This window comes from Heterobasidion irregulare (genome assembly GCF_000320585.1).
Source record: "Heterobasidion irregulare TC 32-1 unplaced genomic scaffold scaffold_13, whole genome shotgun sequence".
Taxonomy (NCBI): domain Eukaryota; kingdom Fungi; phylum Basidiomycota; class Agaricomycetes; order Russulales; family Bondarzewiaceae; genus Heterobasidion; species Heterobasidion irregulare.
Window position 1 is genome coordinate 1,325,145 of NW_009258209.1, and position 14,984 is coordinate 1,340,128.

General features: G+C 54.0%; 4 protein-coding genes across 4 annotated transcripts; 1 reads left to right on the forward strand and 3 right to left on the reverse strand.

The window, feature by feature from the left end:
* Positions 1–4,732: 4,732 nt before the first annotated feature.
* Positions 4,733–6,341, reverse strand: HETIRDRAFT_412619 (uncharacterized protein). Its single transcript, XM_009554698.1, has 2 exons — positions 6,122–6,341; positions 4,733–5,365 (listed from the first exon to the last, which is right to left on the reverse strand). Exons 1-2 carry the CDS (start codon positions 6,319–6,321, stop codon positions 5,272–5,274), a joined length of 294 nt encoding a protein of 97 aa, XP_009552993.1. The 5' UTR covers positions 6,322–6,341; the 3' UTR covers positions 4,733–5,271.
* HETIRDRAFT_331423 (uncharacterized protein) lies at positions 4,944–5,096 on the reverse strand (the record flags this gene model as incomplete). Its single annotated transcript, XM_009554699.1, has 1 exon — positions 4,944–5,096. One exon carries the CDS (start codon positions 5,094–5,096, stop codon positions 4,944–4,946), a length of 153 nt encoding a protein of 50 aa, XP_009552994.1.
* A 4,180-nt stretch (positions 6,342–10,521) lies between the features above and the next one.
* On the reverse strand, positions 10,522–12,663 carry HETIRDRAFT_412620 (uncharacterized protein). Its single transcript, XM_009554700.1, has 5 exons — positions 12,442–12,663; positions 11,854–11,927; positions 11,444–11,520; positions 10,831–10,943; positions 10,522–10,749 (listed from the first exon to the last, which is right to left on the reverse strand). Exons 1-5 carry the CDS (start codon positions 12,582–12,584, stop codon positions 10,623–10,625), a joined length of 534 nt encoding a protein of 177 aa, XP_009552995.1. The 5' UTR covers positions 12,585–12,663; the 3' UTR covers positions 10,522–10,622.
* Positions 12,664–13,089: 426 nt separating this feature from the next.
* HETIRDRAFT_331456 (uncharacterized protein) lies at positions 13,090–14,982 on the forward strand (the record flags this gene model as incomplete). The annotated part of the gene is made up of 3 exons (XM_009554701.1): positions 13,090–13,780; positions 13,832–14,859; positions 14,914–14,982. 3 exons carry the CDS (start codon positions 13,090–13,092, stop codon positions 14,980–14,982), a joined length of 1,788 nt encoding a protein of 595 aa, XP_009552996.1.
* Positions 14,983–14,984: the final 2 nt, after the last annotated feature.

The following is a 14,984-nucleotide window of genomic DNA, read 5'->3' on the forward strand; positions in this document are numbered from 1 at the left end:
ATGTTTCATGAGTCCGAATCACTCTGACTGTGTGCATTCACGTGCAGTCATTCAGCCCATCTCGAGGGTCACACATGATCTACAGCTGACCCGACCCTGGTTTACAAAAGTCTTATAATCCAATACAAAAGCGGAAAGGTCATGACGGGCTCTTTTGCCTCAGGCAAGACGATGTATGCAGTGTGCGTAGCTTTTCCGTTTGCGAGGAGCACGACGTAAGGCATCACGTCGCATTGGAGCACGTACTCTGCAGGCACGAGGTTCCTGTACCGGTATTCGAGGCCACAGAAAATGATCTTTTTTGGGCGGGATGGGTGCTTGTGCCTGCCCTGCACCCGGATGCGGTTGCGGATGGCGACCTCGTTCTCCACCTGCGGAGCAGAAAGTAGGCAGGAATGAGAGCCAAAAGTCAGCGCCGATATTGCAGGATCTACGCCACGAAAATAAAAGAACGAACTGTATGACACGAAAGCGAAGCAGGAGATGAAACTGGACCCGTAGATACGTTTCGACGAGAATAACGATCGAAACAATTCGCCGTGAACTAACCGTAGTTTGTTGCTAGGTCACACCCGATAAAAACGCAACTCGTTGCTTGAACGCAATACCCGACGTCAGATGTCAGTGGCGGAGGCCCAACGCCACACATCTCAATCCTCATTTCGAGTGCTTCAACCTCATAAATCATGATGTCGTGTACGACCACTCCTGCTCGACCAAGCTGGACTAAGGACAAGCGCAGACGATACCTGTGCCACATAAAGTAGTTTCTACTCCGCTAGGCGCTTTCGGTGACTCAGATACGCACCGGGTAGCATGCCGAGTGCGCACGAGCCAACGAGGGCAAAATCTCAAGGCCTCGCTCGCCAAAGCGACAAGGGTGAAGATAGAATGCAAATACAACACTCACTCAATCTGCATTAGGATAGCCCGCGCGGACTGGGAAGATGGCTTCGTGTCCCAGAAGAAAGGAGGCGCGAGACCTATGCTTGTCCAAATCCAAGCCCGAATTTGCGTTCCGCTGCATTCAAGATTGAGTCGAAGATACGAGCCGCGCTCGGCGAGCGTTGCGAGATTGAGAGTTCGGATCAGGTACAATAGGTCTATGAGTGTACATGGGTGTATAGGCACGAGGTTATTGAATTGCACAGCAGGCTGAGAAGCGTGGGCGAAGGGCAAAGGATAAAGGGTCAACCGAATCGTGCCGGATCAGGTGAACGAGCAGCATTGCAAAGACGGATAGTACATCATCAGTTGTAGGGTCGTAATCAGAGCCAGTGGAGCAAGTGCGGAGAGTGTGCGGAGGGAGACTTCTCGGCGGATCATGCACGTTGCACAGTAAAGGAAAGAGACCGCCCAGGTTTAAGCTGATGAAAGCGAAGCCCTGCGTGCGCTTCAATGCGGCGCATTTGGCCGGTGAATCTGTGCGAGGATGTAAGAGTTGAGCTTAGAACAAATAAATGGAGGGGAAGAGAAAATGTTGAGATATAAACGGTAAGGATTTCACGATGAGGGGATGCGAGACCTGGTATTGCAATCTGATAGAGAAACACGCCATCGTAGCAATGATCGATCTGAGAACGAACGCCAGCACAGCTGGCAGCGGAACGGCTTCTGGGCGCCGGGCGCGCTGGCGTGTGGATCGACTACTGAACTTTATGAAGCGGGGCGGGACAGCGCACAAATGACACATAGTCGGGCGATGTCACGGTCGTGGCCACCATGATGAATGAGTAGTGGATATATGGGCGATCGTCGGAGGCCTTGCCAAACGGGGGCCGCTGCGGGAGGTTGAGGAGGTGGGTGTTCGAAAACGTGATATGCCGTCTTCCTACGCATCTTATCCTCAACGGAGATAAAACAGAAGTACATACCTGTTGCTTCTGAGATGTACCCACACAAAGTCCACCTCCAGCGATAGGTGAAACGGACTGCGGCAATGACAGATATGCAAAGACATGGCTTTGGCGCACAAAGCAGTGCGCAGAAATAGAAACCGCCCAGGAGAGGCGACAGAACACAGGGGACGCAGACAGCTGACGATACGTTCAGCGTGCCCCTTGGGTTTTCCATGAATAGAAAAGACAGACGCTCGATATTTGCGAGGCGAATCACCATGTAATAGGTCGAGAAGAGGATTGCTATTATGATATTAATATGTGTGTATAAACTATCCATCGTCTTCACGGTTGAAATCTGGATGCCGGCCGAAGGAGAGTGATTATGATTGGGCGCACGCAGTGCTGCTGAATGCGAAACTGGGAACAAAACAGCAGTTCTTTGTTGAAGTCAGCACTGGAGACTAAGCGCGCGGTGTCGTTCACTCAGCGCTGTTAGCTCTCACGCTATTTGTATAGAATCCTCTCTTCGGTCAGACTATCTTGTCGTCACCACAGCCCTCCGGGCACCATTTTGCACCCACTGAGGTGACACATGAGTCGTTAGGCAAGGGGTGTTATCAATGGATGTAATGCTCAATTCACCGCTGGAGGCCGAGGGCGCTTACAAAACTTGTATGGAACGGTTGACCCCAGGAATTGTATGTGTTTCTATCAATTTCTTTTCTTCTTTCCTCTGCATTATTCTCAGCGATGACGCAGCTATCGTCAGTATCACTCTTGCCTCACCGACGCTCCCATACTAGACGAGGTTACGCGATCAATTTGGGCGACCTAGGCATTTCGACGGATTCGAATCTGCGTTGTTGAAAGTCTAAGGTCTTAGACCTGGTCGAAGTATTCGTTTTCCATTGACATCACATCTTTCGATAGTGTAAACTGATATTCCCTTGACCACATTCACCGCTTTCCATAGTTTTCCTGTAGCTTCTGCAGCTTGTCATCGTGCGTCTGCGGCTATCTGTGGCTCTTCAGTTATGGAAGTGACACCCTGCCATCTTGGCCCTTGGGCTCTCCGCAACGCCCACATGGACTTACGGTTTCATTGGTTGTATGTGTCGAGAGACATGAGTAGCCACTGTGCTGCGGTTTTTTTTAATGCATCGCATAGGGACAATATACTCACTGGGCTCACATCTCACGATGTATGCAAGTATCGCTACCTATAGACGGTGTTCATTTTATCATCTCACGGTCATTCTGGCTCGAATTCCTTTTGGTTCTTGTCTCTTCGACCGAGCTTGGTTGCGACGCACCCTGATACGATGATAGACCTCTGCTGCCCTCTGTGGGTGGCATGTCGTGCTCTCGTCTATCTGGTTCATTTATCATAGACCGCCTTCAAGCATCCATGTTTACATCCCTTCTAGCCAGCATCCAAAGGTCAAAGGATGTCCTATCATTTCACCCACATGTCTGTGCTCCTCTTGTTCCAGTGGGCTCTTGATGTCTAGCTTTGACGCAGATCGCGCGCTCCTGCTGACGCCCTGCTCACAACTCTACGTGCTGCGGAGTGAGCTGACTCGTCATGAGCTGGCCTTCCCATTCGTGCCGATGACACACTCCTTCTCACTTGACAGCGACTGGGTCATGCACGCACGGGCGACGACACACCAACGAGCGATGGATATGAGGCTGCGCAGGGCATGTTGCGCTTGGGACTCAGTTAGATAGGGGCCCTTGATCAAGAACGGGCATCCGCCATCCGGGCTTAGGCTCTCCTCATACGCAGACTGGTTTGAAGGCTCGCTTCCTTTACGTTCGCATATTTAACAGCATCCGCAGCAGCGATGTAGTATGAGGAGCGCGCCCGGATTTTCGCGCATAGACAGCTGTATTAGCAGTTCGGGCGCGTGTCGGTGTCGGTGCAGTCGTGATTCTCCCCGCGCGTGCCGCGCAGAAGACGCAGGGAAGTGGGTGAGACTTTCGGGACCGTTGGACAGCAAGGAAAAGCTTGGGGGAAATGGCGATGGCGAACGGTGCTCAGCTCCCTGCTCTTCCTGTCGGTCCTTTCTCGCTCTCGCTCTCATTCTCGCTATTTTGTCCCTCCCTTCTAATTATAGGTGGCATCGTGCGAGCTGTGCACCCGCATCTCGGAAAGATCTGTCCGTCTTGTGTAGAGCTAGTGGTGCAACTGAACGAACACGTTCACAACCGGAATATGCAGGCGGAGACTCAGCTGTGACTCGATCCACGGATTGCAACCCCGAAGAGTCGAAGTACCCTACGGTTGCACATCTCTATGGATGTGAACGGTTGTCGCGCAAGAGCCTTGAACAGCACCTTCGTGGACAAATAGAGACGCCCCGGCTTCTGCCGGAACGTTTCTTGCGCCTGCAAGTCTGTTGCAGTGCGTCCTGTACCGACTTGTAATCGTCCGATGTTGATTCCGCGCCATGAGTTCCAACTTCGTCTCGCTCTTTTAGGTTCAATTTCAAGGCCCAGAAGCAGCTCAGAGCAGTCGGACCTTCTCCTATTCATGTTCATATCCGACCTGAAGCCTAAGGGCATTCTCAGTCTCCTTCTGAACGAATGTCTGCGAGAATGAACCCATGCTTACATGTCCTGGGGGGCAATGTGCTATGGTCAAAAATTAAGTAGTGACGGAAGGTAACTTCATTCATGTTGGAGTTAGTAGCACTGGTGACTAGAGCTTAGGAGGCCGGGGAGACAGCTCGTAGGTTCTTGGATGTCGTATTTCCGAGTGTAGACGACGAAATAGGCATTAGGAAGGAGTTAGCACACGAAGGAGGCCGTCCAGCGACCTACTTTATATTCAGCGTCGATCGATCGCCTTCCTCATTTCCGACGAGGATCCGTTTATTTAAACGACTGGGCATGGTAATGCAGCTAGAATTGGATTAAATTGAAACAAACAGCACACTAGCATTCGACAGGATGAAACCCATGTAGAGCAAGAAGTGTGATGGGCAATAAAACGCGGAGACAAACGAACAGATAGGTGTCAAGAAATAGCAATATACATGATAACAATGCGAAAGCGGCAGCGGAATCAGCGAAGAGCAATGATGACTATAAATACGACTATGATTTGACAGGCAGTAGATGTATACAACAAAATAACGACGAGTAACTCCGATAGACTATACGCAGAGAAGTGTGAAAAACGAGACATAACAGGATAGGAGACATTAAAGTCCAATACAATAGCGAACAAACCACCAAGAGAAGACACATGCAACAAATGCGAACCGAAATGTATCAGGACTTGCTATTTCGCGATAACGAGACATGACAATGCAGGATGATAGACGTGGACGAGACTGGGTAGCCGCACAGCGCACGCTTGGACATCGATAGCAGGCCCGATGCACAATGCAGGCGGCATTGAGGCGGATATTGAAAACCGATTCTACGCATCCTCTTGCACGGCAGTGGTTGTTCGGCGCTGGCCACGGCGCGACGTTAGCGGATAATTGCAGATGAGCTGGCGCCGCGCGCACTGGCTAGAAAGCGGGGGACGGTCAGCGCGCGGTCAATGACAAATCAACCAATACGAAAGAACGGAGGGAAGGGAGCCGACGAAATCTCGAGACTGGCACTGAGGAAGGGGTGTGATGACGGAAGGTAAACAGAACCCGCTCGATCGATGTCCCTGAGGCCCTCACGGTGCCCACTTTGCCTGCAGCAGGGCGCAGACTATGATGAGTGTTGGCTCGATCTCTCCGATAAGAGCTCGGCCTTGTCCTCGCTTCAAGACGAAGACGAGGCAGGACGAGGTGGGACCTCGGAACAGGATCGGATGCCCCGCGATCCGCTATCTAGAAACCCACGACCTATCCCATCGTGGACCGTGTGGGTAAGAGAGGAGCAAGAGGGCCTGTGGAGGATGCAAGAGGGCGGTGATCACGCCTGCCTGAGCACGCAAGTACATCCTTTCACCTGCTTATACCACTCGTATACCCACCAGTCGGGTCAACAACCCCTCCATCTGGGTACGGCACGAGGACAGCTATGGACAGATGGGTGGAACTCGGTGGGATTGGGGCTCAAGGATTCGGAACGGCCGGGTTAGTCGGACCCGTGGATGCTTTAAAGCCTCCCGGATCTGCCTTCCTTGCCCACCCCCTACCATCCCCCCCAGGGCCTCCACATATAGCACCCCCGTAGTCCACCCGGTAACGGTCCCAGCCACATAATGCGACATGCATCCATAAATCCATCCAGTGTACGACAATCCACGACACAAGATATGTACTCACTTGCATGTCCGATCTGCACTCTCTGGCGGCGGCGGTCCACACGCGATCTTGCGTCCACGGCAAAAGAAACACGCCAGGAAAGGCTGCTTCTTCTTCGTATCTTGCGCCTGTGCTCCCGATTCTGACCCCGACGCCTGCAACTCCTCGTCCTCGTCGTGCATCGCCGCATGGGACCCTGCGCACGCCTGGAACTGCCGCATGACAGCAGCCTTCGCTGCGCTCTTCTTGCGCTGCCTCTCGCGCTTGCTATCGCGGTGCGAGCTCTCTGCCTCACTCGGCTTCGTGTATGCCCTGCCTTTGCCTTTACTGACAGCTTTGCCCTTGCTAGCAGCCCTCGCTCGGCCCTTGCCCTTACCCGGCATCACGTACTCGTCGTCGTCGTCATCGTCCGATGCTTCGTCGATTTTGATGCGGCTGGCGCTGGCGAGCGCGAAGGGCTGGATTGCAGCAGATTTTGAGATAAAATCGGTGCTCGTCGCGTGAGTGTGTGAGCCCGTCGACACCGACGTGGATGTCGATGCAAAGGGTGCACTCATGGCGATGGGGGAAACTGTGGTCAGTGCGGACATCATGGCGGCGGCGGTCTCTGCGTCGTCATCTGCGTCGTCATCTTCGTGCTTGATGTGGAACACGGCAGGGGTGGACTCGGTAGTATCCTCGCGCTTCATGCCAAATGCGGAAGGGCTCGTCGGTACGGGCGGCCCGGAGGCGCCGTGCCGGTCCATAGACACCGAGCTTACAGTGGCGCCAGTCGTGGGAGCGCTCGGGTGAGACATCGTGGCCGCTGTGTCCGGGTCTGCGATGTCTTTGGAGCCGGAGTTCATGGTGTACCGTGGCTGGTATGGGAGATGGTCCATCCACGGCGACGCCGCGGTGACCACCTCCGGTACACGCGCCTGGGGATCCACCTCTCTCTCCTTGGGCGCCGGAGCCAGGACCTGCGTGGCTGCATGGACCACATCAGAGCTAGCGGGGGCTTGCATCGTGTAGGACGATGCGCTACCCTTCCCGAATGTGTGGTGTGTGTCGATATCCCCGCCTACATGTGCGGGCTCGTCGTCGTACTGGTAGCCGTATGCACCATGCCCGTATGTCGATTCGCCATCGTACACAGTGTCATACTGTGTGTTAGATCCGATGAGGTTCGTGTGCCACCATTTAGAGAGCGTTTGACTTACCTCGTGTTCGATCACCATGGAGGAGTGATCTGCTTCTTCTACTGGCGCAGCGCTGATATAGGGGAATATGAGAGCGGCGGCGAGCGAGGAGGACGAGGTGGAGGGGGTCGCGGAGGGGATGGCGGACCCTATCGTGTCCACAGTCGAAGTCACGGCCGGATAATCCAGCGAGTACTCGTTGGCAGTGGAGGAGGCGCCGAGGTGGTACCCATCTGAGTCGATGTGTTCGTATGTGTAGCCGTACGTCGGCTGCGTGTACACGTTCAAGTGGGAGTGGGCATAGGTGTACCCAAGCGTGGGGGAGGTGAATGAAGTGGGCCCCGCGAGGGTGAGTGGGCTAGCCTGATAGTCCATTTGCTGCGCATCGTATACCGGCAAAGGGGAGGACGAAGCGGTCGGTGAGCAAGGAGCGCCTCGGTACTGTTCAGCAGGCCAGTACGTGAGGGAGGTGGCGCTGTGGGGAGCGTGGTGAGTGTCGGCAGCCTGCATCGTATAGTCGTACTGCAGCGACCAAGCGCAAGGAGAATGACAGTGGTGATCAGTATGAGAGCATCGTGAGATGAAAGTAGAGGCTACCTGGTAGGCGAAGAGTTCAGCAGGAGAAAGCTGCATCTGCTGTGACTCCTGCTCGTAGTTTTCGGCCTGCTCGGTCTGAGGGTAGTTGTAGGTCCATTCTGAAGTCGACATAATAACGTATGAAGTGTGTCGGAAACCGTCGAGGTGAAAGCCGAAAGATTACACAGACGAGAAAGCACGGGAGGCTTACTTGCTGGGCAAGGGAGTTGTCAGCGAATGGGTGGGCGAGCGACGCTCGAACTGGAAGAGGTCATCGGTAGAAATACTAAGACTCCGGAGTACCCCCAAGCGCCTACTGGTGAGCCGTGCAAATCGAATCGAACCGGATCTAGATCTGAATAGAAATAATTCTGAGCGTAACTAGCAAGGCCCTGAATTTCTTTGGGAAGATCAACAGGATCAAGCCGACCAGAGCCGACTGTGGGGTATTTCAGAAGCGCGGAACCAAATTGACCTCGCTTGTTGCTAGTAGGACGCTGAGCAGCTCAAAGTGTCCTATATTCAAGGCTATGGGCTCGATAAGCACAGGACTCACGCTGAAGCAGATACGATGTGAGGGCGAGACATGGCGAGAAGTTCGCGTGGGCATGAGCGTGGACGCGGACATGCCAAGTAAGAGGTTCGCTTGTGTAAAGCTATGCCCCATTTGACGAGTTCTCCTTGAATCCATAGACACCGAGCGCACGCGCGTCCTATCCTCAAGTCCTTTCGATCCAGTACGACTCAATCAAGCGGTAAGTATCGTCGTCCTCAAAACCGAAAGGACACACCTGAAACCTTGGCATCGCTCCTCCTCGCATCCGCTTTTCCCGTGCCATGGATTATTCGTAGATCGACTTGCAGCAAGTGCATTACGACATTAATCATGCAGCGATCCGATTCGTACGTCGCGATGCCATACCCACAGAATTGAGGAAGATGCTCACAAGAATCTGAGTCTTCTCCCAGCAGGGTCAGAGCTCGTCGCTTCTTCCATTGAGTGCTTCACTGTCAAGTGGCGTCGCGCTGCTCAATTTTCAGGATGCATGATGACTCGGACACCACCTACGCCGATTGAACTATGCTGTCCGATTCATACGGTGCATGTTACTTGAGTACTTAGTACTCAGCATCCAAAATGCATAGATTGGGCTCCTTCCACTCATGGCGACGTCACGCGCTTGATGCCACCAATACGAAGGCCAGATCTGATGCGGCGCGACGGTTCTGAGGGGACGCGATCGCATTCAGCTGACGGTAACTTCGCTGCTGGCAGACGACCTATCAATTCCTATCAGATTGCCACCCCCGGTTCCATTCGAAGATCCTTGCAATCCGTCTCCACGCAATATATTTACAATTGCGTCCTGTGCTAAGTGATGTCCGATTTGCTTGTTGCTCAATCCATTGGGGCCAAACACCCTCAAGTAGGAATCACGGCACGAGCGCATCGCCCACGTGTCTTCGGTTCCTTGACAGCTTGAATATACAAGTCATTCTTTCGATTGACGTTTTGACCCTATGCCCTGCACGCTTCTTTCAGCAGGAAGACACGCGGAAACCATGCGCAGTGCAGGGATATTTTTAATCCTGATTTTCCTTGTAGCACGGGGCGTTGGCCCAACCAGCAGGCTGTGCATCACCCTGCCGATAATCCCGATATACGTGAATCACCTCTCTCCATTCGTTTACCAACATCATACTTGTGAGGTGCTTCGGCGCCGATAGGATGCGTCACATCGCAGACCCCCTTTGTAACACCAGGTCGTCTTTCCCGACCACCAGCAAAGTGCGCACCGTGTGGCGGGTCGCCCTGGTGAGGCGGCGGCCGCATCCGATACAATGCATAAAGCATCCGCGGAACCGTCTACTTCGCTGAGTCCCGAATCCTCATCAGGCAGCCTGTCGTGCCGCAGTGCGCCACATGCACCATCGCGAGCATCGATCGTCGATTGACCAAACCGACTTGTGTGGGTGCTGATTGAGCTTGATCGACTGACTCTTTGCTTCCGGTTCCAGAATCGCGACTCCTATCCAGCTGAACAGAGAGCCCTACATGGCCTAGCACGCCCTCGTTACGCTTCGCTTTTTTGTGTGTAAGCCATACACACACAATTGCTTACCGCACTGCCTTGTGAACTACTTAGTCGAGGCGCTTCTTGAAAATTGTGTACGTACATTCATGCACACCTACCTACCCCCGAGTCTAACCTCTCTTAAAACATATCATCTGCAAGGGACACTTGTCGTGTGAGAATAACGAACCTGGGCGGTCCGCTCACTCGGAGAGTCCGGAGCAAGGCCTTGAATCAGGTGCTGGCTGACTTACCGCCACGCATGTCCCACATGCATTCCACGCCCTCGTCATGTTCGGTTCCCTTCCGCCATCATCGGCCAGCGCTCCGAGGAGACTTTCGTCCGTTATTACGAGGTTTTGCAGGGGCGTGTGCGTACCTAATAGGCGAATAGCTGATGCGAGCCGTAGTGTACATGCCCCGCGCGCCTCCGCTTCACCCAGCGGCTAGTTACGGTGAAACGGGTTGGGCCCGCGGCACGCCGTTCGCTTATTTGTATACACACCTAGACATTTGGTTGTGCTGCATTTTAATGAGAACCGAAGTTACATTCGCAGCATCACAATACTGCGAAATATGACATGATGATATGGATTTATCTGCACAGACCACCCACCCAATTGTGCTCCACCATAGATTAACAATGGCGCAATTCCAACTCCCCACTCCATTGGCTCCAGGGAAGCGGCAGGGTCATGATAGGCGCTCCTTTGCCTCGGGAAATGGTATGGGTGCTGTGCGTGCAGCCTCACCGTACGTGAGGAGCCCTACGTACGGCATCAGATTATACTTCAGCGTGTACTCTGCAGGCTCTGGGTTCCTGTGTTTATCAGAAGGTCATTAATAATTAATTCGCCGAGTGCAGAGACAAGATAAAGGCTGAAGGGGGATAGAGACGTACTGGAATTTTTCGGACGGGTCACGAAACGGGTATTTATTTTTGCCTTGCACTTGTATGTACGCGTCTTCCTTGCGACGAACATTACGGTCCCATATGACGACCTCGTTCTTCACCTATGGCGAAAGAGATAAGGGGGCAAGGCAACATAACAAAGTCAGCACCCATATTCTTTGATCCACACCACGAGATTGACGCGTAAATCAAACCGAATTGAATGAATCAAAACCGAGATGAAACTTCACGAGATATAGTATCGCGCGCGTGAATACAAAGCGACGAAAGCCACGATACCAGGCGTAAAAAAGTAGTGCGTGTCCTGACGTCGGGTTTACGTCGTCCAAACCTGTGCATCTAGCGCCACACGTATCAGCGTTTTATCAGGACGCAGCCAGGTCGGCTGAAGGACTTGGCCTTGGCATTGGAGGTCAATTGTCCTTGGTAGAGGCTAAGGACAAGGACAAGAGGCGCCAGACCAGGACCTCAATTGCATTCGGCAATTTAAACACACGCTCGGGGTCGGGCATCACACCGAGCGCGCATCAACCGAGGGCAAAGAAGCCCTGGCTAGGTTGGATACAAGAGAGTTAATCTTAAAAAAATGACAAAGGCTCACCCCTTTCGCATTAGTGTATTCGGCGCCAACATACAGGAATAGCTGCTTCGTGTTCCAGTTGAAGAGTGGTGTCAAGTCTGTTATGTGTTCGAATCCGATCCGATTTTGTGTTCGACTTTGCGTTTGGCGTGCAGTACGCGTGGCGCACGATAAGGATCCAAGATCAGAGGAGATGGGGAGCGGTTGCCAATTTATGGACGGGTGTACACGAGGACAAATGAATGGGATAGCGGAGCCGATTGCATAGCGTGAGGGATCGCCAGATTATGGGTCAAGTGAACGAACGGCGTCGCAAAAGCGGAAAAGGGATAGATTAGCAAGCATACAGGGTGGCGATCGCGACAAACGCGGAAGTAGAGTAGGTGACTTGTGTGCTATGATGGAGAGGGAAATGAGACTATCAGACTGACCAGCAGTGAGGTTGAAGTTGACGAAAGCGAAGTCTTGCGTACGTCCAGGTATGCGACGCGTTTGGCCGGGAAACCTGTACGACGGCGGAGGTGAGCAGGCGATGATGTAACTTCAGAACATAGGACATATCAAAACATGCGAGATAGTGATAAAGAAACAGGAGACGAAGATAAAATGATGTGGTTTAAAGCACCTGTCGCCTGGTGAAGCAGGAAGAGAAGCGCGCAGTCGTGGCAGCATTCGATCCAGTGATGCACGCATGCATAAATGACAGCTCGCAGAGCTACAATTTCTACGAGCGGGGCGCAAGACCGTGTGGATCAACTTCCGAAGCGCGTAGACGGGACCACTAACAGACGAAGACGACTGTGGGCGCGATGATGGATACGCGCCATTATCGGATGAACTAAACGCGGGCAGCTGGAGAGTGAAGGTCACGATCCGTTGTCGTGGGCTCACATGGACTCACGGCCTCCATTGCACATCTGTACCTCGGACGGCGTGCGGTCAAACATACTGGAGTGACACCCAGATGCACAAGCTCGACTGCATAGGAGAAGGATTATAAACGAGGACAGACAACGCACACTTGGACAGAGGAGATGTTGAGCGTGCCCTTCGAGTCCGCTGTGAACAAGGATGATGAACACGCGATGCCTGCTAGGAGAATCATCATACATGTCGACAGCGTCGCCGTGATGTTGTTGATACGCGCGTAGAGACTGTGCATTGTATTTGTGCTTTCTCCCTTCTATCTTGTATAGTGGATATGGCCCGGAGGAAAGGAAGATAGAAATGGACGTGGACGTGGAGGTAATGATATTATGCACAACGTTGAGCGCGATGGCATCATGGCAGTGTCGGTGACACGTCTCCTGCAACACGCTGCTCGATCAGGAATCTGGTTCCCATGCTGAAACGTATGCTCGAGAATATACTATCACTGGCCCTATGTTCGGACAAACTGGACGAAAAAAAATCCTGCCCTCTGTAGACTTCGCCTTGTACCCCCAAAATTTGCACAAACAATGCCTGCTAGACCTTTTCGAAGCCTGTATACTTTATTCTGGTGGAAATGGGAAGAAAAGTAGAAATTTGTGAACGAGACCGTTGTTCGGCACAACCTTGCACCGGTACCACTACCTTCCTAATTCGGACACCGCACCACCACCGCCTTACCCATCGTCCTCGAATTTTCCCCTTCCTCATCTTTCCCTTCCGACCGTGCTCACACCATGCCTAAAGACCCTGGTGACCGTCTGGTCCATCAGGTGCGGGCCTCTGCTTCCCACTCAATGCGGGAGGCCTCAACCCCCCAGGGGATGCTCCCTACCGATTCCCCGTCATTTGACTCCTCCGCTCATCCAGATCTTTCCTCCCCACAACCCATAGACCTCGACATGGAGCTCTTCGGTCCAGACGAGGACCATCCCGGGTCTCCCGCTACGCCCCTATCGCCCATCGACATGGACGACGACACCCAACTGGGGATCCTCTCCGTCCCAATCTCTCTCGCATCCACTGATTCCTTCGAGCAACAGGCCAACATCGTCACCTCTTCACTGCACACTATTGCCGACTGGCTAGAGACAGTCGACTGGGACACCATCTTTGGGCGCAACCCACTTGACGCTGCCACCCTCAACTCCACCCCACTCGCCAGCGCAGCAACTCGCGTCATCCGGTATCTCAACGCTGGAATTGCCGGCAGATCCACCAAAGTTCCCGACTTACAAGTTCCGCCCGTTCAGCCGAACCGGGTAAACAATCCGTCACGCATGACGCAACCAGCGACCCACCCAACCTCAGCCACGAGCACCCGCCCGGACACCCCCGGCGCGATGTCCTACGCAAGTGCAGTCTCACGGTCCTCGCAGGCCCCCTCTGTCAACTACACAAACTGGACGACATCCCGCACATCGTCACGTCAGTCCAAGTCCACCACTAACGCATTTGTGGATGAAATTATCAGTCTAGGCCAAGCACACCCGGAACTTTCGCCAGGCGAACTCCTAGCGCTACAACGCCAGATTGCTGCAACGCGACCCCCAAGACCCCATCGCGTCACCCTACCGAGAGGAGCTAGACGCGCGGTCCACGTCATCTTCACGGGCATCAAGCCCGACCCAATTCCGCGCCCGGGCGTCGTCGTCCAGGCCGTCAACTCTTACCTCCCTGCGGCGAGAGCTGCATTTCGCGCAGCCTCAGCCAACTGGTCCTCCCGACACAACGTCACGATACAGTTTGCCCAGAACCCGGAAGACTCGGAGATCAATGCGGTACGCGCTGCCCTCGGCGCCCTGTTCCCCAACATCCCGCCATCGACCTACTCTGTCGACAAAAGGCACATCATCTCCACCGTAATGTTCCACCGCCTCGCCCTTACTTACCCAGACGGCTCCCCTATCACAGCTGAGGAGTACACACAAGAGCTCAAAGCCTCCGTAGCATGGCAGGAGGTTCGTATACCACGCCCCCCTCGCCTCGTCCCAGACAAAGACACCCACGTTGGCACCCTGTACGTGGATTTCCACGACAACGGGGCGCTGTCCACTCTACGCCAGGTCATCCGTGAACCGGCGCTCCTACAAGGGGAGGCGGTGTATCCGGTCAAGTATCACAAGCGTGACACTGTTCCTCAGTGTTCCCATTGCCTGCGCTGGGGCCATGCCAGCCCGATCTGCCACTCCAAGACCTACCGCTGCAACCACTGTGGTGGCAATCATTTGGAACAAGACCACCGCCAATGGGCCGCCTGTTGCCATGGGACCAACCCCACGCCAGGCGACGCGCCGTGCCCCCACCCTCCCACCTGCGTCAACTGTGGAGCTGCCCACAAGGCCAACGACCGCGCTTGCCCATTCTATGAACACCGCCACAGCCGGGAATGGATCAACCAGCACCAGCCACGCGCCCCGACCACAAGGCCGCCAAGCCCCAGCGACAGCCGGCGCGACACGCACATTGGCCCAGTCAGACCCTATGGCCCTTCGAGGAATCGCCGAGTACGTTTCGTCATAAACAACAGCGCCTCACCCGCTGATTTCCCCGGCCCGCAGCCCACCCCTGCGCGTGCCCATGTTGCCCATCGCAGCCAGGCCAGCGCCGGCGCGTCTCGCCCGTATTAACG